The 24,582-nt window shown below is 39.0% G+C and overlaps 2 protein-coding genes and 1 long non-coding RNA gene across 7 annotated transcripts in view; all 3 read left to right on the top strand.

Annotated features, from left to right (window-relative positions):
- Positions 1-314: 314 nt before the first annotated feature.
- On the top strand, positions 315-11,482 carry LOC135281255 (uncharacterized). The gene is made up of 6 exons (XR_010347968.1): positions 315-605; positions 4,471-4,561; positions 5,245-5,328; positions 7,370-7,593; positions 9,642-9,708; positions 11,220-11,482. It is a non-coding gene; the product is annotated as an uncharacterized LOC135281255 (long non-coding RNA).
- A 1-nt stretch (position 11,483) lies between these two features.
- Positions 11,484-13,199, top strand: TNFRSF17 (TNF receptor superfamily member 17; the record flags this gene model as incomplete). The annotated part of the gene is made up of 3 exons (XM_064389985.1): positions 11,484-11,604; positions 11,748-11,879; positions 12,649-13,199. Coding segments are annotated over 3 exons (510 nt in total), but the record flags the coding sequence as incomplete, so codon positions are not given.
- Positions 13,200-14,018: 819 nt separating this feature from the next.
- SNX29 (sorting nexin 29) overlaps positions 14,019-24,582 on the top strand; it is a 103,271-nt gene continuing 92,707 nt past the window's right edge. For 3 of the 5 annotated variants that reach the window (XM_064389973.1, XM_064389975.1, XM_064389974.1), the window contains exons 1-6: positions 14,023-14,382; positions 19,882-19,946; positions 20,793-20,845; positions 21,275-21,399; positions 22,511-22,691; positions 24,433-24,503. In XM_064389973.1, the coding sequence (XP_064246043.1) occupies positions 14,376-14,382; positions 19,882-19,946; positions 20,793-20,845; positions 21,275-21,399; positions 22,511-22,691; positions 24,433-24,503 (502 nt within the window). In that variant the 5' untranslated portion in view covers positions 14,023-14,375. Of the gene's footprint in view, positions 14,383-19,881; positions 19,947-20,792; positions 20,846-21,274; positions 21,400-22,510; positions 22,692-24,432; positions 24,504-24,582 lie in introns of all 5 variants that reach the window. The other 2 variants (XM_064389976.1, XM_064389977.1) reach the window with 2 other exon arrangements.

The following is a 24,582-nucleotide window of genomic DNA, read 5'->3' as shown; positions in this document are numbered from 1 at the left end:
AATGGAGTTGCCTGCGTTCCTTGCGCGCTCAGGAACTGCAACTCCCGGCGGCCCCCGCGCGCGCCGTGCGTCCCCGCCGGCCCCGCCCCCTTTTCCAGGGGCACGCGGAGCGCGGAGTTGGCGCGAACGCCTCAGGCGGGACGGGAGCCGCCCGGGTCGGCTCCCGGCGGTGAAAAATCACCGAGAACCCGTCCTGAGGTGCACAGGGACAGGACAGGGGGCAGGAACCGCCCGGGCCAGCTCCCAGCGCTTCGCCCCGAACCCGCGCTGGGGAGCAGCGGCGGCTCCCGGGGGAGCTGTGGGAGCACACGCCCTCCCTCGGGGTGCCCGAGGAACGCTGCCGTACCTGTCCAGCCAAAAGGGGACAGCGTGCATGGAAAGTTCCACTTTTGGTCATGCTGTAGGACACCCTGACTTGGTTGTTACCATGTAAAAAACTCATCCCGTTAAGCCACTCAGTAGGACTTTCCAAATACTGAGGCCCTCCCTCCACTGGTGTGACCCTTAGAAGCTTCTAAAACAAAATCTCAACAAACAAACCCAAAAAAAGATCGCTTGAAGTGATGTATATTTGGAGGAAACAGCGCAGAACAGAGGGGACACAGGTAGGTTTTGGTTATGGGGCTGCACGGGCTGCGGCAGCACTCTGTCCCATGAGGTACAGTGTGTTTGTAACTACACAAAGCAAATATTTGGGAGTTTCTTGGAGTGCTGACATGTGAGGACCAAGTCATTTCAGCATTATTCATATCAGAACACTGTGGGACAGATTACAGTGTTTTTAAGGCAGGTGGTCTTAGAACTGAAAATGAAATATCCCCGTTTGGTAGAGAGTCCTGGGCAGTTTTGGTTGGGGAGCAAAAGCTTTCCTGAGGGGGCATTTCTGTAACGTAATCCTGACATGAGAACCAGAGGGTTTCTGGCTGCACACCAGGAGCAACATGTGGGCCATGGACAAACAAAAACTTCTACAAATGTTAATGGAAACGTGGGCTTCCAACAGATCATAACCAGGGAAAACATTAGTGTGCAGGGTAGCACTTACAAAAGGAAAAACAAACAAACAAACAAACAAACAAAAAAACCCCAAAAGAACAACAAAACCAAAGCCCCACTAACACCACAGAAAGTTCATTTTGGAAGAAAAAGTATCACTTATAATTAGAGACTAAAAACCTCTGCCTAAGTGGAAGCCTTTCCTTCAAGCACCACTGAGAGTTCAACCCAAACCCGATCTCTGGCACAGAGTTAGTCTCCAGTTTTCAGACATTGTCAGTCTCTGTTTTTCAAATTGAGTACAATTAAGGAAGAGTCTCACCTGTACTACTGTTGTAGTAGTTGGAATTTTGTCAAGCTGCAAGTAAGTCCCAGCTGTGCATGGCAATCACTTTTCTCTTTAACAAAAGGCAAAGTAGTACACAGTACATTGTTTTTGTTTTCTCTCTAACCTTTGCTTGTTATGTGACATTTATTAGCCAGAGGTGTTTGATACATTTCATATAGTATAGAAACAAGGTAGCACCACTTCAGCACTCGGGGATTACGAGTGTTGAATAATAGATAAAACGCCAGTGGAGAGCAAGCTGCATGCATTCTGCTGACAGAGGGACTTGCTACTGAGCAGTTTTTACTGTCACTGTGAGCATTCACAGCTCAGGTTTATAACGAGTGCCACGCTGCACTGCAAGCTTGTGTTTTGTCTGAGCCCTGACACAGCCTGCAGGCCAGGAAAGCCTTAACTGGGGCCAGTGCTGCCTTTTCTGAGCAGTTAAGATGTACCTTAAGATGACCAGCACAAGGAACACAGAGACAGCAATTCTTGCACACGTTTTGGCATTCCTTAAAAAATCTTCTTGAAGTTTTCTGAAATGGGCCTTCTTTCTGATGGCTCCTAAAGCACTGAGTTGTGATAATTTTTTTGTGTTTGTGTAAGGGGAGTAGGGCCAAATATGCGTTTGATCAGAGGTACAGAAGTGTATAATACCACTGATTTGAGGGGAAAAGAATTACTTCTGTTTCACAACCTTTCTTCCTTCCTTGACATGTACTTATTCCCTAGGTACTTGCTAGGATATAAACAATTAGTCCACAGAATTTCAAGATGCCAGATGTCCTTCAGAGTGCACAAACCTGTTTTGCAGGCTGTCACACATAGGAATTGTGTAAACTCAAACACTAAATTTTTAACAGGGCTAGTAGTTTGTTTTTCCACTTCGGAACAGCTGGTACTCAAAACAAAAGTGGAATTATGATAATTTTACTGGCAAAATGTCCACTGGAGTGTAAATGGTCCTGTTTGCTTGAGGTTTTAAAGCGTTATTGAAGCTTTTCTTGTTTAAATCTCTTTTGTATCAAAATGTTTAGAATAAATATACCAGCTCTTCATTTAATAAATGCTGAAATGCTTTTCTTATTGAGAACCACCCATACAAATCCATTCTCATGTCATTAATCACTTCAGAGATCAAGACTGCTTAGAAAAGAGGAGTCTGGCCCAGCTTAGGGTTAACCTATGATGACTGAGGGGCAAAGAAATTGTCACTCCACAACTGCAGTTCTACCATCCTTGTGCTGCCTCTGAGCTGTTAGACCCTGTGCTGAGTCTGTCCAGCTCATTGAATTTAGTGACAGAATCATCCATTTTCTTTTTCCTCCTGTGATACTCAGATGAATCAAATAAGAGGCATTTGAAAAATTCCAGGGCTGGTATAAAGCAAGAATGGGGAACAGGACTTATTTTTTGGTGAGAGCAAGTTTTTAATACAATAAACCAGCCCAAGGCAGCTTCACCTCTAATTTGCAGTCTGTGGTGAGCCAGTCCTGTAGCAGTGAAGAGGAGGGCTCTGCTCACATGGTGTTAGAAACAGTGGTCTGTACTTTGGTAGTAACTTCCACCCAAGCTCCCACAAGCACTTTGCAGCCTGCCAGGGACACCTATGAAATACCAATGCTTTAGCCATGTGAACTGAAGCAGAAGAGAAAGATGGCTTTCACTAGAAGCTCCAAACAGGTTGATAGCTTCAAGAAGTTACTTGCTCACCACCAACAGGTAAATTTTTAAAATTCCATAAACTACCAACAGCCTTAAAATGGAAAGAGAGTTGTTTTAGGGTGCTGAGTTATGACTGAATTGACTCAGCCTACCTTGACATCAAGTAACTTCCTGAGCTTCTGCAACATGGGAAGAAACATTTTGGCTGAGACTGGGAGGAGCAGGAAAGGAATACAACTTCCCTTTCTGGTGTGGCAGCAGGCTGGGATTGGAGTGACACAGTGTGAGCCATACCCTGATATTTAAAGGTATTCAAATGTGTACAGTAGTTACACACCTAAATGAGTAACCTGATATTTAGAATTGCTTTGAAGGCAGAAAGAGACTTTAAAAACAAAGCCAAAGAAACAAGTTATTTACTTAGGAAAAGAAAGGACAGGAGGTAAGAGGTAAACTATTAGAAGTTTGACTAGGTGCCAGGAACTTATAAATTAATGTTCTTAAACCCTGGCAAATTCCAGGCAGTCTGTGGAGGTGTAGCTGAGGCCTAGAGAATAGAAAATGCAGCTATGTTTCAGCATGATGGCTTCATTAAGAACCAAGTCTCTCCTGAGCTTTACTGGTGCTCGTGGAAGTGTAAGTGAATAAAGAGGCTTTTATATTTATACAAGACCATGTCTAATCCAAATAAGATATCTTGGCCTGGAAACATCGTTTTACTGATTTACTTGTATTTAACAAATGCTCTTTCTGGCCTGTTCCTCTCCCTGTGCTGGGCATTGGCAGAACTGCAGTCCACAAATTCCCTCAATGAAATGTATTTGAAGCTATTTCATTGGAAGAATTTCAAATAAAAGCCTTTGGTTTTCCAAATGTAGCACCAGAGCATAAGCTCTGTTTCACAGTCTAATCATAGAATTAGTCCACATCTGCAAAGGAATTTAGAATTTGTCTCACATTTCATTGTGGGTTGGCAATGAATACTTTGGAGCTGGATTCTTCTTTTTGAGGGCTCCAATCTAGTTAAAGCTTTTCTTGATCTCTCCTTTTGGAACAATTAAACACATACTGCAGGCTTCAAAAAGGGCATAAAGTTAATTGGTGTTCCTTTAGATAGCAAAAGAAATACATGGATTGCTACACCAAAATGCCAGTTTGTAATTTTGTGTCCATCTTCTCAGCTCTTAAATACCTCACATGCTCAGCTTATTATTTTTAAATATAGTTATGTGTGTCTCACTTCTATGTGAATACACAACCTTTATTCTCCTTGACTGTGTATCTCTAAAAAGAAAGACTGAAAGGTATTTTTTTGCAAGTGCCATCCCTTTTTTCAGGTTACTCTAATTGAAGGCTCAGAGTTCTCAGCTCTGTGTGTGATCCATTGCTTAGTTACTCTGTATTTTTTAGATCTCAGAGGTGTGTAAGGTGGGTTCTTGTTGGATCTTTGCTCATAATGCCTCTCTTTGAATGCACAGGCAGTGCAGTTCCTCTTTAGACAGAATTTCTTCTGTGGTTTCCATACCATGAGACTCCAGCCTGAAAAATAGGAGAGCGAGAGTAGTTCAGGTAAGTAATCTTTCTGTCAAAACTGTTGTGTGTGTGGGTTTCTTGCTATCAAAGCTCAAAAGAAACAAAGGTGTGCACATTGTGAAGAACCTGTGTGTAGCTGATAAACATATGACAGTTAAAATGTTGTAAATAGCAGAGAGATTGCTTAATGTGGAAGGAATGTGCTGAGCAAAGAACGCGCATCCAAGGAAGGGAAGAGTGAGATCACTTAAATGATGTAAACAGTGACTGAGCTAGGACTAGGAGGGTTAGAGACAGGAGGGAATCTATTTTGAAGAAAGGCAGAGATTGTGTGGTTTCAGAGATCTGAAAGTCAGGTGTAGGATTGGTGGGAGGAGGCTTCATGTCAATCAAAATACTGAAACAGCTGAAAAGAAATCTTGTGAAGCACAATCCAGATCTCTGCTTTTCTGTTCTTATGCTTTCTTTTAGATCAGCAATATTTTTATTAGAAAATTAACAATTTACTTCCTTAGAAGAAGCATGGCCAGCAGGACCAGTGCAGTCACTGCCACTGCTGAGGCCACACCTTGAGTGCTGTGTCCAGTTATGGACCCCTCACGACAGGAAGGACCTTGAGGTGCTGGATCATGTCCAGAGAAAGGAACATTGCTGGGGAAGGGGCTGGAGCACAAGTGTGCTGAGGAATGGCTGAGTATTAACACACTGTTTATTCACAGCCTTTCTGGATTCAGGGACTCCCTGCCATGGAGAAGCTGCTGGATACTGTAATAACTCCGGGCCAGATCTGCTTTATAAATATGGTAAGAGTTTCATAACACTTAAGTTTTATATGGAAAGTTTTACATGCTGTCTGTCTCAAGGGAGGGGGAAATAGAAAACTGGTTCCATGTGGGATTTTCATGTTCTTTCTTTTCACCTTCTTAATTCTTTGGAATTCCAGTTGAGGGAGCATGTTGTCCACTAGAGATCCCTTAAGATTTTAGTTTCAGTAATGACTAAAGCAGAATGGCATTATTGTTATGAAGGAAGAATAACACCGTCATGGGATTTTTAAAGCTGCTCTTCTATGGCTAGTTAACATGTTAACATTGTTGCAGAAAATAATTACTTCTTTATGGAATTGTGAGAATGAAAAAGTGAGCTTGCTCCTAAATAGGCTTAATTACTCTAGAAGTATTCTGTGCCAGTGTTCTTATTCCAGAGAGCAATTTTCATGGGAAATTATTTTGGAGTAGTGGTGGTTAAATCAATTATAATTTCCCTCCTGTCTTGAGAGAGAACAGACATTGACACTGTGATGCTATACCTGAGAATTTGAAAAAAGTGAATGTCCCGTACGCAAACTTCTGATGAGTTAGAGAATTTGGCTAAAGTTGCCAGGACAAAAATTTACAAAATGTAAGTGTTTACATTAAGAAATAAATTATATTTACATTCTGTAAAAACTATTGTACCAACATAAAAATGTCACTGGCATTCCAACAAGCATCGGCTTAATCCAAACTTGCTTGCACAATTCCTTTTTTATGCATTGTCCTTGGCAGTTACATAACTATTCTGGCACATGTGGAATGTCAGAAAAATGAAAAGGTATCTTCTTTGCCCCAAGGGTTTGCAGTCTATTAGGACTGCTTTCCTGGGCTGTGCACTTCCTCTGCTCCATAAGCTGGTTCCTAGCTAAGTCAGCTTTGAACACAGTGGGGGATACAGAAACTGTCTGTGATTTAATTGACTGCGTTTATACTATTGTTATTTTAATCACTATTTTAAGGGAACATTTTCTCTTCTGTTGTTTTGCTCTTTAATCTATTTTGGAAATACTCAATGTCGCACCAGCAACATCACTCTTTTCAAAGCTGTGGTCTAATTAAAATGTGCTGAACCAAACAGGCAAAATCCACATTGTTCTTGTTTTTGCTCTGTGTGCAAATGACATTAAACAATATTTTGTCTAAGAGCAGCATTGTTCTGTGCAGCTTGTAAAAGTTAATGAACATGATGAACCCTTTAATAGCTCCATTCTTTTATTTACTAGCAGTGTGTGCCCCATTCCTAGAACAGCTTATCTCCTCCCAGCCATACAGTCAAAGCATGTGCTTCACACAACATGGATTTCTGAAAATAACTGTTTCAGAAAGTTTTAACACTGTTTTAGGAGATGACTGTCTGTAAGGCTGCTGTTCCTTGAACTGCAATAACTTTTGGGAAGAAAATGTGGTGTTTTTTGGTATGTACATTGTTCTTGCAGATTTTTAGGATTGTTGAGGTGAGGTGATTTATAAGAGACTTTTTTTGGGGGGATTTATTCTGTAAATAGCTTTAGAGAATTGGAGAGGATCAGAGCAAGCCTGTAGTATAAGATTTGACAGTGTAGGTCAGTTGCCTTAGTGAGTGGGAAAAAAAGAGCTGTGCCAGCACAAAACCATCAATGTAGAAGCAACTATACAACCAGAAGAATTCCTTTGTCAGCCTAGCTAATGCTGTTTGTGAAGGGAATGTTATAGTCCTAGCAGAAAACCCTCTTTCTCTTGGTAAGTGCTATGTAATTATGCCAGCAGAATTTCTGAAGTACAGTCAGGCAAAAAAGTTGGCACAAGCTTCAACAGAGAAACCCTGAAGCAGTGCCAGAACAAAACTTTGTTGTTTAAATTATGTGTGGTAAACAGATCTCAAGTTATTGTTCTGTGACAGATGAATTTCAATCCTTAATCACTGACATGATGATATTACTTACTTTGATTTTCCATCCAGAGTCCCAATTTTATTATTTTGGCTTAGACACTTCCAACAACTTTTCTGAAATTAAAAAGTGAAAGATAAAATTTTTCTTATCTTTTCCAGGTTACTGATTTCTGTTATGTAATATCAATTTAACATGTCACAAATAAGAACTGATGAGGATTTCTGGAAGTCTTCAGTTTCTCCAGATGTTTAATGAAACCAACAGTCAAGTTGGGTTCGTGGCAGGAAACACTCTGGCTGGATGTTCAGTGCTTGGTGTGCCCATTTTCTGCCAGAGCAATGTGGAACTGGAGGTGTTCTGCTCCCATGGGAGAAGGCTGTAGGTCTGAAACTTTTGTGTGAGTCTGTGTACAACTCCAAAGCACCAGCTCCTGCTTTGTGCTGGCTGCGTCCCCTTCAACTGTACTCCCTTCACCAGTAAAAATTATTTGATTTCTTGAAATCCCATTCAGCAATTTGATACCTTACTAGAACTGTCAGTGCTAAAACCACTCTTCTAAACAACAAACAGAAAATATAGCTCATACTGGTCTTTATAAATTGTCTCCAGGTGTCACTCCTGAGTCACACAGATACCTTTTAGAAACAAATCTGAGAATTGGTTTTCCTTTTCTCTTTTTTCTTCCTGTTCTTTCTGCAGTTGATAGTTCTCTTCTTCCATTTTTTCCCATTGCTGTCTGTAAGGATGCCAACTCCGCAGGCCAACTTAACCTGTCTGAATTATTCTTAGAGGATATCTTGAGGAGTTTTTGAATTTCAGTTACAGTAATGTAACTGCAGAAATACTTCCCTGGCAATACTTTGTGATTTATGGTTAAATTATTATTGTAGTTAATAAATCCTTTCTTATTTTGTCCAACTCTGCTAATTTCTGCCATCCTTTTGAAGCAAAATCAAATTAAAAAAGCAAGCATTTATTAGCATAACATGTAATTGTTTGGAAAGCCAGTGCAAGCTCTGTAAATCCCATAATTGAACAAGAGCTGAAATGTAACTTTACTCTTAAGTAAGGTATATTTTTATGATTCCCTAAAGGTAAATAACACTGTAGGAGAACCATCATCCCATACCATCATCCCATTTTTTTGTGTGTTTGCATGGTCTACATATAACAAATCAGTGTTCTGCTTAGAGGATTTAATGTGTATTTTACAAGGCGATGGAACAATTACTAACATAACATAGCTACAGTTTCTAAGTAACAATAGCCTTAATGTCACTTAATGAATTTATTCTTAATGCTTCTGGCTTTTGTTTCATTCGTTGGCTGAATCCAATATTTTACTTTATAAACAACATTTCAATTCAGGTATAAAGCATCTCATATTAAAGCCAGTTGGTATAGCACACTTCTCCCAAAAAAGTGTTTAAAGGGTTGTTTGTTTGGGCTTTTTTAAATATTAGCTCCCTGCTATCAAAATTACTCAAAAACGAAGGTTGCACAAGAACCTTGTTGAGCTAGAAAATGTCTTTCTTACTCCTGGACATAGATTTTGTAATAATGTGTGCTTTAGATGTGTAGTGAGATCTGTCAGTGGGATCTATTGCTTATCAAGATTTATTCATTACATGCTTGCTTTCATGCCCTTGAGGAGAGGAACTTCTGAATGTTAGCATGTGCAGAAAACAAAGGCAGCAGGCCATGACAACCACAATTCCTCATCGTTTTTTGAACCATTTGTTGCCTGTGTTTTGTCATTGCATACATCACTGGCACTGTACAGCCAAGGGAAAAAGGCTGGGACTTGAATGGTGGCTGCTTAGAGGGATGACACAGAAGAGACCCTTTGCTGTTATTGCTCCCCAGTTTCCAATGTGTGAAAAATGTATTGCTTAATTATCAAGGATTTGTGGTTTGGGGCACATCTGTCAAAAAATTAGCTTACCCTTAAAGGCTGTAAGCTTTGGGAAATAGTAGTCCAACTGTAGAAGGAGAATTATTGCTGTAAGAGAGAGCATCATTCTCCAGAGCTCTGATGAATGAGCTGTATTATGCCTTTTACCTGGGGGGAAGTTTCCTAGAGTTTGACTGAAAAGATGAGACTACTTTGTATTTACTTTGTGTCTTATGAGAAATATGTTTGAACTCTAACCAGCCATATAGGAAAAATTTCTGGCCAACTGAGAGAGAAAGCATTTTTGCCACAATATCTTATATACAATCTCAAATAATTAGGCATAAATTAATTTCTACTGTACTTAGAGTTTGACAGGACTTTTCAAATTAAGACATTGGTGCATTAGTTTACCAAATGGATTTCTCTGGTGGACTTAGTTGCATGTCACCAGTAGGTGATCACAGTAGGTGATCAGCTGTTTATGTATATATATATATTTTTTTTTTCTGTGTTGTTTCTGGCCTTTTTTCCAGGGCCTAGGATGTAAAACTCCATGAACTGACTGGATTAATGAATTAAAGCTGTTTGCCTTGTGGTCAGGTAAGCCCTCCAGCCCTTCCTCACATTTCAGAGTACATAGAATGAAGAGCAGGACTATCCCTTTCACTAACACCAAAACATTTAATCACCTTGTCTGTATACAATCTAACCACATCTTTGGTGGCCTCCAGACATAGACATGTTTTGTTATTTCTTTCCTTGCTTTTAGATCAACATTTCTCTTGCAAAGTCCCTTTATGGTTTTTATGAATAATACCAATATCACACTGAGTAGATATCAGGATACATCACAGCGACACGTAGAGCAGGAGTGCATAACAAAGTCCAGCAAAGACACATGTAAGGTGTTGCACCCCTGGAAAAGTAATCCAGGAGTGCAGCAAAGGCTGAGATCTTTCACAGAAGTCAGTGGATAAAAGCTTAAAGAATTGGATCAGCTTGTGTCTGTTCTGAAAGGCAGAACCAGTTTTATGACTTCAGCACCAGCACTGACTTCCTAGAGAAATTTTTGGCATAACCAACAGTCTCCACCCTTATTTTCTTCTGTCGCACCTAAATCAGATTTCATCAATTCCTATTTATCCACTAATCTTGAAGAGGGAGAAGAGCCTTGATAGAAAGCCTTGAGCTGTGCACCTGGCCCATAGAAACCAGTGGAGAAGCCACAATAACTATTTCCATCTGCTAGAAACCAGAATACAGATCTGTTAGGCTGCTCCACTAAAAACAGTTTGTGTATTCCCACATGGTGCATTTTGTGGGAAAATAAGGCTCATAGTAATGTGGTTTGAAATTACAACTCCTTATACAATGTTTTCCTTTTATATTTCTGTAGTAAAAAAGGCAATTAACTTAAATATGATAAAGAGAGAGATTCTGTAATTCTGATCTGTCTGTGGCAGTGATACTGGCTAGAGGCAGTTATTGCTACTTGCTAGAAATAATTAGTTAACTTTGTATTTAAAATAACTTTTATTAGAATAAAACATCAAGATACACGTTAGCTGTGTAAACTACTTTGATTGTGACAGTCTGTAGTCAAAGCTTTTTTATTTTTCCTGTGAGGAAACCAAATACATTTCCAGAAATGTTACATTCACTCTATATACATCTACCTGGGAAGAAGACATCCTACAAACTTCCTTTTCCATGCTGGGTACTGCAGTGTTAGCCCAATGCCAGTTCTGTATTGTGAAAAAATAAGTGAAAAATGCAGATAATGTTTTGAATCAAAATTGTAAAATATTAATATAGCACTTATTTAATGATTAGAATGTAATATTATTAATTTTTTCATAGAAATATGGTCATAAGCAAAAAAAAGTAGTTAAAACTCCCAAAATGAACAAAGCAAAAATGCCAACCAAGCCCTAATAGATGATAAATGAGGCTAATTTGGAATTGAGAAGCAATCACCATAAAAAAAATCCCCAGTTTTAGAGACAAGAACAATTATGATGAACTCCTGTTACGAGATCTTTCTTCTCTACAGCTTGTATTACTTAGCACCTGCTCTAGAAACATCTATAAATAACCATTTTCTGTTTCAGACAAAATTTACATTGAAAACTATCTTGGTGCAGCTGCTCAGTTTTTCTAAAATTGTGAATTGCCAAAAAAGGAACAGTAATTCCTTGGGGAGCTCAGAGTTAAATCCTTTTCTGTAACACGATCCCGTGTAGTGGAGCTGTGATGGAAGTCCATTATTACTGCTAGCTGTTCTTAGAGCCGATCAAACTGAGAACTGAGAAGCCTTCTGTAGATGATCCTTGCTCTTTTACAATTTCTGTGCCTTTGTAGTTCCACAACTACTGCCCCTGATGGCACAGTGCCCCAAAAATGAATACTTTGATAATTTGCTGCTCTCCTGTACTCCTTGTCACCTGCGGTGTTCCAGTGCACCACCGCCCTCCTGTGAAAGCTACTGTGAGAAGAGTAAGTGGATTTCTGCAATTCTCTGTGGCTGGGCTGGGCATCTTCATGTTGTATCTTACACTCAGGTTTGGTGTGTTGGACATGTTTACTGTACACGAGTTATTGTTTGTGATTAATGTAATGCATCTCTTTCATTTCATAAGGTACCGATTCAAGTGGAATTCTTTGGATTTGTTTGGGCATAGGGTTGATTTTAATATTCACTCTGTTTACCTTAATGGTCCTGTTTAAATGGAAGCACCTAAAGCAACTAAAAGAAAAACTGGAAAACACAGGTGAATAAATTAGTCATCAAATAATTTTTGATCATTGTACATTTTAACTACTCTTAACATGTAAAAACATTGTATATATTCCAGATCTCATGACTGCCTTTGTTGCATTGTTTGGTCTTTGTTGGATTGTTTGGTATTCCTCAAATAGTCTCCATGAAATTATCATAGTTATTAGGGAATAAATATCCAGATATGGACTTGCAAAAGCAGCAATTTCTCTTTGTTGGTTCTGGATCCCGTGAGGATTTTGTTATTGTATATTCATACCTGGCTTACTTGCTGTTATTTGAGAAATCATTTATGAAAACTTAAAAGGAAAAGACTTTATAAGTGTTTCACCCTCACTGAATGCAAAAGGAATTGTTCCCAGGCAGAGGATACACATTCAATATTAGCTTTTCATTTTATAAGACTTTAAACAATTTTATTTAATATTGTAGTCTGTGAGAAGCATGTGTGGCATATTTTGTGAAGGTGAAAAAAGTTCTTTTTTCCACTTTACAAATACTATGTTTGTGAGTTTTCTGACAATAGATAATAACTGATTAGAAAACATGTTGAATTACTTCAATGCTTATTCTGAAGTAGAGGGTTGTATTTTATAGAAAAAAGATTATCATATGTTGCTACATTTTAAAACTCTCACTATACCTTAAAATTTTCACTGAGGTTAGAACATAGTTGGACCATAATGAAATCTGGATCTTTAATAGCTCTTTGTTTAGTATAGCATGATGTATGTACTAAATTAACTTCTGTATATTTACAGACTCCTCTGTGGAGCCGAATAATATTCTCAAGGCTAATACTGAAAGCAGTGTGAATACAGAAGAAATTAGACACACACTTCCAAGTGAAACATTAATGTATTCAGTGGAAGAATGCACTTGCAGTGACTGTGGCTTGGTAAAACCTCAGACCGGCTGTGAGACTTCATTTCCATTACCAGCTACTGAAGAACGAGCTGCTGTTCTAGTTACCACCAAATCTTTTGATTATTATAACTACGTTCTGGGTGTCGGATGACTGGGAGAGGAGTGTATTTGTACTGAGTAATAATAAATGAGTTATTCCAGTATAGCTGTAAACCTTAATACTTGCAGTCACTGGAGAAGGTTGTACATCATCCAGAGAGATTTCCTATTGTGCTTGCATTAATATTGTCATATTATTTCTAATTCTAGTATTTAATTGGTCAAATATTTCTACAGTATTCTCAAGCACTCAACTAGTTATTATAATTTTTATTTCAGAAAATCTTTTCATAGGACAGCTTTTTCTGCCTTTAGAGATTGTACCTACTTACAGCAGATATATACAAAATAAACAAGTTTGCAAATATGTATGTTCATGTTAGACTCAGATCTTGTGCCAAAAATTACTTTATGGTACACAAGAACTGTTCCAAGAGGCAGAAATGAAGACCTACAGTACGTCCCCAGTCTTGAAAAGAGTAATTTCAACACTTGAAATAGGAATGTTCTGAAGATGGATACCCTGTGGTGTGTGGAGGCCCCTGGGTTCAGAAGGTGTCACTGGGTCACCCTCAGGGAGGTTGTGGTGCTGGAGAGCACAGATCACAGAATCACAGAATGTCCTGAGTCAGAAGGAACCCACAAGGGTCACTGAAGTCCAGCTCCTGGCCTTCACTGCAATTCCTGCAATCCCATGTATTTCCTGGCGGTACAGGCTTTCCTTTCAGAGCCAAGTGTTTTCAGACTGAGATTTATTTATTTTTTACTCATTATTTTACTTACCCTTGTTATATTTACAAGGACGGGTAATTAGTCATGCTAGACTACTCTGTGGCCTAAAATTAGGAATATATTTCTGTCAACTTGCCTTCCAAGCATTAATGTTACTTTCCTAATATTAGGCCACAGTTTTATTCCTGGAAAACTGCAACAACAGAAGCAACATCCACACCAGCAACCACAACAACAATAATCTTTATTTGTAGATAACATTCTGCTTCAGGTTCCTGCGTGAATGACTAGGAATTGAAGTATTTCATTGCACGAAATCTATGAATGCCCTGCTACAGCATCTTTAGGAGGCGGACACAAAGTTTGGGGCAAGTTGGGAGTCAGGTGCTCTGTGTGGTTTTGGCCACACAGGACCGAAACCTCTCAAATAGACTTATGAAATTTGTTATTATCATTTTTTTTTATTTAACGAGCCTTTCCGAGCTTCCACCCTGCACAGCACACGCGGCAGCAGAGGCGCTTTATCTCCGCTTTTCTCACCCTTCCTTTCGCGGTGTCGCTGCCCCGCAGGACGCCTCTGCCCGCTGGCCCGGGCGGCTCCGGGGCCGGGCGCGCTGAGGGCGCGGGGCCGCGCTGAGGAGCCCCGAGCCGGGAAGCGCTCCGCGGCGCTCCCGGGGCCGGGTTTACCTTCCGGGGCGCCGGGCGGGTTCCGGGGCGGGCGGTGGCTGCCGGCCCGGCCGTGGCAGTGCGGGAGAGCGGCGGCTCCGGCGGACGGAGCCCCGCGGGCACCATGAGCGGTGAGTGCGGCCGGGCCGGCCCCTCCGCGCCGGGCCCGCCGGGCGCTGTGGGGGCTGCCGCGGGCAGAGTGTGCCGGGGGCCCGGGCGGGAGTGGCACTGCCTTCGTTCCCCCCCGCTGCTCCCTGGTGCCTTGCTGAGGGACGGGACACTTGGGTCTCTTATCTCCTCACCCCGTTCCTCGTTCCGGCTCCCCGAGCTCCCCCGAGGTGATGTCTTACCCCGTTTTAAATCCTGAGTCCTGCCCTTGAGCGTGACACTGGCTCACGGCACAAGTGATGCTGGGCTCGGGCATCTGTGTTGCCTCAGCTGTTGCAAACTCATAGGAAATGCTCCTGAGGAAATAAATGACCAAGAGAAAATAGGAGTTAAAAAAACCTAAAAATATGAGCTCAGGAGCATGCCGTCGGTGGGGGAGGTGAGAACCACGGCTTGTGGAGAAAGGGCCCTGTTGCTGTGTCCCTGAGCGAGTCCCGGTGAGGATGTCTCTGGATGTGGTCATTTCTGTGGTAGAGGGCAGTGGTGCGGGGGGTGTGCTGAATCTTGAGGGTAAATGTGTGCTAAATCCTGAGCTTTCTGAGGTGTTTGTCAAGGAAATACTTGGAGCTTTGCGTGAGAATTATGACCCATAAACTGCAGGACTGGAGGAAGCAGATCCGCTTGAATGGGCCAGCATGGAGAGTTATTTATTAGGACAGAGGTGAAAATTCTAAAAGACTTTTCTTGTAGATGTAAAGGATAAGTGGAATTATTTAATACATATTAAGCACATTGGCAAGGATTTGTTTGGAGCTTTTTGAGAAGGGAGCTGCTTTAGTAAAAACTTTGACGGGTCTCTTTGTACATCTTTGGCAATGGAAGTTGCAGACAACACTCTGCACCTGAGGATTGGATCACGCACTGATCTCCCACCCTGATCTAATACATGGTGACCTTTGTTGCCAAAGGCAGTAAGAAAAAAAACCTGAGGAGTTAACTGGAGTAACTAAATGCTACATGTTTTGGGGGGAGCAGACATTTCTGAAAGTGAACTGAAAATTAAAACTGCTTCACTTGTATTTTTCTGTTTTGTTCTCACCTTTATGGTAGGAAGAAAATAGAAGATTTTTGTGGAAGGGATGAGGCAAAAAAAAGATTATAATGGGTAACCTGCTTGTGAAAAATGCAAGTAACAGTGAAATCTTTCAAGGCCTGGGAAAAGAAAGTTTCTCAAATGTTTCAGATATTGACACAATATAGACTAAATACTAATTACAAAATTTGTGAGAGTCATCATTTTCATATGGAAAACTTCAGCCCTTCAAATTCAAACTGGGAATAGCCTTGTTTAAATTTATGCAAATTAGAGCCTAAATCTTCCTAGGAGACTAATCTTTGAGAGCTCTATTTGGATTCTGTGACTCAAAAGGCAAGGTAACACCTCATGTGGCCTAAAGCTTCCTCGTGTGGTTATTTTTGTTACCTTTAATATTTTTTTAAGACAATGAAGAGATACATGTTTATGAGAAAAGAAACATTTAATTACTTCAAATAGAGTAATGCCTAGGGTGAAATTAACAGTAGTGGTTCAGTTGCATAGTAACCACTCATGTATAGCCCCTGCCAAGAATTCCAGGGTTTTCCCAACAGTTTCAGTTAGACAGCAAGATAACAAAAAACCCCCTAATGTTGCACTTTGACAAAGGTTACTGTTACACAATGCTGTACAGTATTTTTCTAGAATAATATAAGTCAAACTGATCAGAACAGAGAAATATCTGTCACTATCATGCTTGTTTCAGATAAAGGAGGTGGCTGGTGTTAACATCTCATCAATTTTAACCATATCCTTCTTTTAGTGCCTGTAACAGCACTGCCTGTACTTACTCCTGTGCCCAGTTTTAGCCCTTTTAACTAACAGAGGTGTTCCTAAAATATAGATGGAAGAATGTCTTAATGGCTATAATTATGGTTAATGTTTATTTTCTTTAGCTACAGTGTCTTTCTAGTGGATGTGAAGGTAATTCCTGTTGTTGTAAGCCTCACCTTAATATTACTAATGCTGCTTACTAATTACATACTCATATTTTATTCTACAGTGCTGAGTAGGCTAAACTTTAAAGGCAGATAATGCAAGGATACAAGATTTATGTGCTTGTCAAGAATTGGGGGTGTTTGTTTAACTGTCATTTGTTTAATGACAGTTTTGAAAAACTTAAAAATACAGCTTGTGGTGGGGGGAGTAGAGCAGTAGAATCATAATAATGTAGTATAAGGTAGCATTTAAATTAGGTCTGTGATTGTTTTATTTTAAACTTGTGCTATCACAACCTGCATTAGAGCAAAAAAAACGGGTTGCAGTCTGAAATGTTGCATTAAGGACACAAATGGAAATTATATGAGAGCAATATGAGATTTATTTATTTTACTGATGTGCTGCATATGGAGACGGCTTGATCTAGGAAGAACTGGATGAAAATCCTGCTTTCCTTTACTTATATGCCAGTTTGCTGCTGCTGTAGGTGTGGATGTTTGTGTCAGAGCATGGAGAGAAGTTGGTTTTAAAAATAGGAAAGCATGACCTTGAACAACAAAATGAAGAGGGTCAGTACCTGAGGGTACAGTACCTGAGCCTATTTTAAACCCTTTTTGGCTGAGCCTATTTTAAACCCTTTTTGGCTGAGTAGATGTTGGTGGGAGGAGTCTCTTGAAGTTTCTTAGGTTTTCAACCTTATACTTACGTTTTCACAATTATTTTTAGAGTCCTGTAAGAACTTCCTTTTTATTGCAATGGTCCAAATACAGCCTTTTTCTGAGTAAGGCTGTTTTTATGCATTCTGTGTTTTGTATTTCTATCTGTAGCTTTTACTGCTATTCTGAATCAGGAGATGGGTATTTTAGTCAGTTTGTAATATACTGCTAGTCTTTAAATCAGCTGGAGTTGATCACACTTAATTGGTGCTCTTGTCTGAAAATATGCTTTTTTTTCCTGAAGACTTAGTTTAGAAAATGAAAATATGGAAGAACTAAATCCTCAATAGAGTTAGCAGAGATGTATTTTTACCTTCCACCTACTGGAAACAAAACAATCACTAAATACTGCCATATTTTCTAGGCTTGTTACAAAGAAAAATATACCCTCAGTATGAAAAGGGATACAATTTAACCTTTCAGTTTAAAAAAAAATAGACTTAGTGAGTATTCTATTTCTTCTACCTGTAAAATTTCTGTTAAGCAAAGGAATTTAGGATGTGCATTGAAGAGAAACCTCAGCTAAGCCCTCAGCAGACATTCCATGGCTTTGTAGCCCTGTTGATGGTGAGGGTGATCTGAACTGCTTCAGGAATTATTGGTTGTCATCTCCTGCAGTCGTGACTGCTAGTAGTGCAAATTTACAATTAAAATAAAGAGAAAATACACATTGCACTCAGTCTGTGTAAAATTAAAGTTGTTTGGTATCACATGCTTTAGTAGTTTAGAACATTAATTAGCGTAGTGAACCTCTGTAGGTATTCTGTATTTATGCATTTTTTTATATTGATCACAGCTTGAAATCTAGTTGCAAACCATTTCTGTTACCAAATAGATACAAGGAGTCCAAAGAGAGGTGAATTAAAAAACTAACATGTATTGCATTTGGAAGATAAGCTTGGCCCACCTCCTAATATTTTCATTTGATAGATGTTTTTCTGGTCATGAAATTATTAATTACATGCATTTGTTCTGATGTTGTCTCAAGCTATTAATATAAAGAGAAATATTGTGTTATGCCTTTTCTTGCAGATACGTGGGTAGTGTAAGACTAAGAGTAATGAGTTTAGAAACAACAGAGAAAATCTGCAGAGCTGTGTATATACAGTGTTACTGAACATGAGAGGTTGCTCTGAAAATCGAGATTGTTTTCCATTTATTTATTATAAAACAAATGGATACATAGGCATGTATCTGTCTCCATTTTGGCAATGTATGCCTGGTAAGAACATTGAGTATTGTTTAATAAATTGTAATCTCTGAAGGAGCACAAAGTGGAATGGTAGGGATTATATGAATTTAGGCTTATCTTCACACTGGCATAACTGGCATAGCTGTTGTGAAGTTAAACCCATTTGTTGTGGGGTTTGAACCTGGAGTCCTGGACTGGCACTGAACATTGTTTGTGTTCTGGAGTGCTTGACTAACAGCCCCAGAGCTCACACATCACATGTCTGCACAGTTTGAGTCAGAGTTCAAAACGGGAAGCACAACTTCTTGAAAAGGCCCTGTAATCAGCAAAATCAGCATTGAGAAGCTTGCTTAGCAGCTATGTTTGCATGTTTTTCCTGTTGTTTTCATTATTCTGGCATACTGTGGGGGGATTTCTTCTGTTTAGTGACTATATGGAACTATATGACCTATGAATTATATTAATATACTTATAGGTTAATATGAATATATATAATACATTATATTGGTATATTGTATATTTATATGTTATATCAGTATGCATATTTAAAGGAAGAATAATTTCAGTTGGACAAATGCTGTTGTGTCCTGCTGGTTTAAAAGCAAACTGTTTTGAATGGGATTATGAAGTTAGGAAATTCTGGGATTTGGACCTCACACTGTTGGAGAGCAAGAGGAAGCACATATCTTTGATGTCATCTCTGTTTGCTAGTGTGTGCTGTTTGATTTTCAGTGCTGGGAGGAATGTGCTCCTGCAGAGTTTGGATAATTGGCTTTCAGTCTATATGTACATTGGTTGTATGTTCTTTGAGAGAGAAGGGAGAATAGAATGACTTAAGCTCCAGAGATGTCACAGAGGTTTCTGATGGGTGTTTTGAATTTAAGCTGAGAATAAAGAAATTACAGAAGAAACGAAAGCTATCTTAAAGAGTAAATTTTACCATATTCATGGGAGTTTATAAAGGATTTTCCAACAACCAGAGTATTGTGTTATTGTTGAAATAGCTTGAGAAGTTAAAGATTTTCTTTCATAGTTTCTTATATAGTGACAAAATAGATTTTACAGGTGTTAATCAGAAGAACTATGCTGGTAGTTAAATTTTAAAGGATTTAGTGTAGGAGTTGCTCTCTGTTCACCTGACTTAAAGCTCTTTCTGCAGTGAGGTTTGACAGTAAGAAGATACTCCTGGTGTCTCATTCTTGTTTTCCATTCTTTGCTAGTGCTGTGATGCTCTACTACACTGGTAGTTGTGCTAAGAAGCTCAGGACAAGCTGTGCATCAGCTTGAATAATTATTCTGTATTTGGTACTGGTGAAATATATTTTCAAAATGTTACTAAAAATAAGAATCAAGATGATATTTGAAACAGTATTGCTTCCTGTTAGAGAAAGGCTGCTTGAAACCTCAAAGCATAGTTTATACTGCATCATTTTACTTAGAGAAAATACGTTAGTTAATTTAGTGGAATAATTGGCATGGGAAGAAAGTTTTCAGGGCCCAAAAGAAAGACCTTCTGTTGGCCCAACTGTATTTTAAAAAACAGTTTCTTTTAAAATGATATGATTTTGTTGGATTTCAGGTTCACAGACCAACGACACTAAAAGACAATTTCTTCTAGAACGGCTGCTGGATGCAGTTAAACAGGTGAGAAGTCCAACAGACATTTCTGCAGTCACTGCTAGCTGGGACTGTCTTTGCTTTCTCTTTAACAAAGAGAAGGAAAAAGAAGAAAAGGAAATTAAGAAATTGTGGCTGTCATAGTAAAAGAGTTTTTGTCTGCTAGCAAACAACTACTGTGCAGTATTTGTTTAAAATTCTTGTTCTGGACAGGTTATATTTGTAATAGATCTATTTTAAATATATGTAATACTATACAATATATATTAGGAATATATGTTCTTGTAATCCTGATATGACTGAACTAAATTGCAGTGTACTGCAAAGTCAAACTTAGTTAACATTTTAGAGTAGCAGCTTGTTTTCTTTGCACAAGATTTTTAGTGAATGGTTTAGGTATATGTAAAGATGTGATTAATATAAGTATGTCTATATTTGTGTCAACGTGAAATTCAGCAAGTAGAATTTCATAGACTGGAGTCCATTTGGGAGAGCTTGGGAGGCAAAAGAAATGCTTTTTAAAGAGTGGTTCTGTAATTGTAGCACTGAGTTGGGTAGAAGCAGTGTTTGGTTTTGTGGGTGCACATTTAAAACTCAAAGTAATAATTTCCACTCAGTTTTCAATTTACTGAAGGACCTGCAGGTGTGTTGCTCTGGCTAGCAAGGATCTATTTGAACTGCAGGAGCAGCCCATTAGTGTAACATGATGCTCTAGAGCACTTTTTGGATGCAGGCTGTATTTTGCAATGCTCTGTTTTGTGCTGCTTCCTTTTTTGATATGACTTTGTTTCGTATGTAGAATTAGTTCAGAAAATTGAATTTATTTAGCATAACAAAAAGTTATTAAAATTTCTTAAAATCTGTTTATTGCAGTGTCAAATACGATTTGGAGGAAGAAAAGAAATTGCTTCAGACTCAGATAGCAGGTAAAATAGTCTAAGAATAACATGCTTAGATTTTGCATCATGACATAAAACATATGGTACAAAATATTTGACATGCTCAAAAAATTACATTGCATGAAAAGTAGATGATCTGAAGCTGAAATAACATGATTAACAGCCCCTCTAGCAGGTGAGGGTGATTTCTCAAATTGATTGCCAGTTCTTCTGTGTGTAACCTGAGCCTCAGCTTTCGATTGTTATGATGAGACTGTGGGTATAAGTAGATTATACTGCTGGCAAATAATGAGATTACTGCATAGGAGGGACCTTTCACTGCTTATAAGATAATGGTTCACTTCACATTTCCTATTCTGAGATCTGGAATAAAGTTGTTGTATAGAAACATAGTTGATTTTCACTATGATTTTTTTATAGTTCCTTTACATGAGTTCATAAAAAATTCTCTTGCAGAGTGACCTGTTTGTGTGCTCAGTTTGAAGCTGTGTTCCAGCATGGCCTGAGGAGGAGCCGGGGGTTGGCGCTGACAGCAGCAGCAATCAAACAGGCAGCAGGTTTCTCCAGCAAAACTGAAACAGGTAAGTTGCTAATTGCAGCTACCCTGTTTTAATTAGTTCTTATGTTCAGTCTAGTGATATAATTTCTGAAAGAAGTTTGAAGCATTGCACCAAACTGCATTGTGGGTAGGATGCTTTACACTTGATGTGTGGTAGAAGTAGCAGTGAAAATGACTGTTGCTTCTTAGTCTAGTTTAACTTGCATTCCCAGTTTTTCTAGAAATGTTGCTGTTAGGAAATTTGCACTTCCTACTGTTGCATCATGTATAGCGAAAAATTTAGTTTGAATTCTGGCAGGGATCAGTGCTGTGTAATTGTGCTGTGAAGTCTTTAAAACAGTGTTTCCATTCTTGACATTGTCCTACTCAGTTCCTTAAATGCCATAATCTATATAGGTCAGATATGTTTAACTTCTAATTATTAATGCAATTTTAGAAAGAAAAATTATATTGCTTGTATTGGTTGGGTTGGTTTTTATTACTTTCTTTACATTCAAAGAAAAGATTCCTTTATTTTTCTCTTCACCATGATGTTTCTCTTTTCTTTAATCAGAACTATATTAAGATGCTGATTAGTTTTTATCAATATTTGGGAAAAGCGCACAGAAAATGTTTTAGTGGAAAAAGATACTTTTTTCTGTTTGAATGCAACACTTCTGTTTTCTAAAGTAACATGAATTCATTATTTGCATGTTGCAAATTCCAGAGCTACCTGTTCCTTTGGACCTGCCTTCCAACATTTCACATCAGCACTAACATAGAGTTCTAAAGAAAACTTTTCCCTTCCATAATATGTTTCTAGTTGAACATATGAACCTGTGGATACAATACTAGTTTAAATGTGTTTTTAAATGTGAATTCTGTGTAGAAGTGTTAGATTGAATCCTTTAATTTGTGTGACTTTTTCAATGAAGTGAAGAGTTCTAAGTGCTTAAATAGCCCAAGTTCTGTAGGAATAAATAACTTATTTAACTGGTGGGTTGCACGTGGAGAGTAAATGATTCACCTTTGTTCAAAGTTCTATTGTTACCTGTTTGTTTATGAATTACATGTAAGTGTATTCAGCTATGAGCTTTGTGGTGTTCTTGGTAGGATGGTTGTCATTACTGTTATTATTAATCATTCAATTGCAGAGCCAGTGTTCTGGTACTATGTGAAAGAAGTGCTGAACAGACACGAGCTGCAGCGCTTCTACTCTCTGAAGGCCATCACGACAGACATTGGCAGAGGCCGGGCCTGGCTGCGCTGTGCTCTGAACGAGCATTCCCTGGAGAGATATGTTCATATGCTGCTTGCAGATAAGAGCCGCCTCAGGTACTGTATCTGATCCTCTGTCATGCAGGAAGTGTGCTGGCAATGTCTGAAACCCCAGGTAACCAAGCAGCTGTAGTTGTACCCCATATTAATTGGGGGTATATATTGGGGCTATGCCTGTCAAGTCACTTAAAATACTTTTTAAACATTTTTGTCAGCCATTAAGGTAGTGGCTTGTGCCTATATCAACACGTGACCTCTTCCCTAAATCCCTTCCCTGTTCTTTCAGTAGTGTTCCTCACTGAAACCTGGACACCATGCTTTAAGGAGCCTCTCTCATTCCACTAAAATAGTACACAATTGCAGCCGTGTCTGATCTCAATTCATCAGTGGTAATTGCCTGTTGCCTTTTGGAGATCCTGTAATTGCAGAGCTCCAGCAGTGCAGCAGTGGGGAGCTGCAGCTGCAGAGCACTGGGAAGTGGTTAGGTAGCAGTTTGTGAACCTTTTGTTACAGTTACTGAGAATAACTCACTACACGTTGTGAAATCCTGAAGTACTTTGGAAGTGCAAAATGCATTTAAGTTCATAAGCTGAGTCCTGCCTTTTTCTCATATGGCTTTAACTTCTTTTCTTTATTAAAACTTGAGGCATTTTCCTTTTTTAATCAATAACTGTTGAGCTTGATCAAGTTCAGTGGATTCAGCAGAAAGGCATTTTATTCATTTGCATAGATGAATGGAACTAGTGGATAAGATTATTGCCCAAGCTGAGTTCATTAGTGCCTCCTTTTCATTTCTAGTTTGTTCTGGTCATCTGTAGCTTTCTTGCAAAACAGATTTTGGAGAAATCAAATAAAGACAAATGAAATAAAGAAGAAGGTCTGAAAACCATTAGGAAATTAGTGACTTGGATTGCTGTGTCATTAATTATTCTCATGCTTGTAGCAATACTTCCACAGTATCAGGATTATCAGCATACTGCATTGTAATGCTGTTTCTAAAAAGGTTTATTCCAGAATTTTTAAGACTTAAATGTTACTTGAATTCCAATGGGATTTACAGAATCAGTTTACATCTCCAATTATATGCTTTGGAAACTTTTAAATGAATCTGTCAGAGTTGTTTAATATATAGATTGAGGGGTTTCTTGCTATCTGTTCTGTTGTTTAATTAACTGAATGTTGATAGTAAAAATACAGCATTCTGCTACTAGAAAGAACCAGGCTTAGCACAACTAAATTTATATGTTCACAGTGAAAAAATGTGGGTTTTTTACATCCAAATTCATAGTTCACCCTAACTATTTAGGGCAATTGGTATGGATTTGGATATTGAAACAGGTCACAGAACCACAGAATATTAGGACTTGGATTAGAAAGGACCTTAAAGATTGTGTAATCCACCCCTCCTGCCATGGGGAGGGACCCTTTCCACCAGAGCAGGTTGCTCAAGATAAAAGGAACATTTTTGTTTTGTTTGTGTTCATGTGTTCTAAGCTTATACAAAACATGTTTAGCAATAGGTATAGAAAGATGCCGTGGTTGCTAATGCAGCGTAAACCCCCAGACCCTGAGGGGCTTTTTTTCCCTAAAAAAGTGCAGAGCTAAAAGTAAAGAAAAAATACTCTTTAGCATGTCTTTTTAGAACAGTTATCTGAACAGTTATCAATTTCAGAACTACAGGGAGTTACTGTGACATAAAATTTCATCCTTTGGGGTGCTCCTACTTCAGTTTTTTTGTCTTTCAGAAGTGTGTATTACTATAGCACTGCATGTCCTTTTTCCCCCCTTTAAATTACAGTGTCTTCTATGAAGACTGGTCTTTTATGATGGATGAAGAACGTTCTAGCATGATCCCTACGATGGCAGCTGGTAAGGCTTTCTCTTCAGTATAATTGCTCTTGGAAAACTACTGCATTTTGGGATGTTGCATCTGTTTCTGCTTGTGAGG

This window comes from Passer domesticus, chromosome 15 (genome assembly GCF_036417665.1).
Source record: "Passer domesticus isolate bPasDom1 chromosome 15, bPasDom1.hap1, whole genome shotgun sequence".
Taxonomy (NCBI): domain Eukaryota; kingdom Metazoa; phylum Chordata; class Aves; order Passeriformes; family Passeridae; genus Passer; species Passer domesticus.
This window is presented reverse-complemented; position numbering and strand designations above follow the sequence as displayed.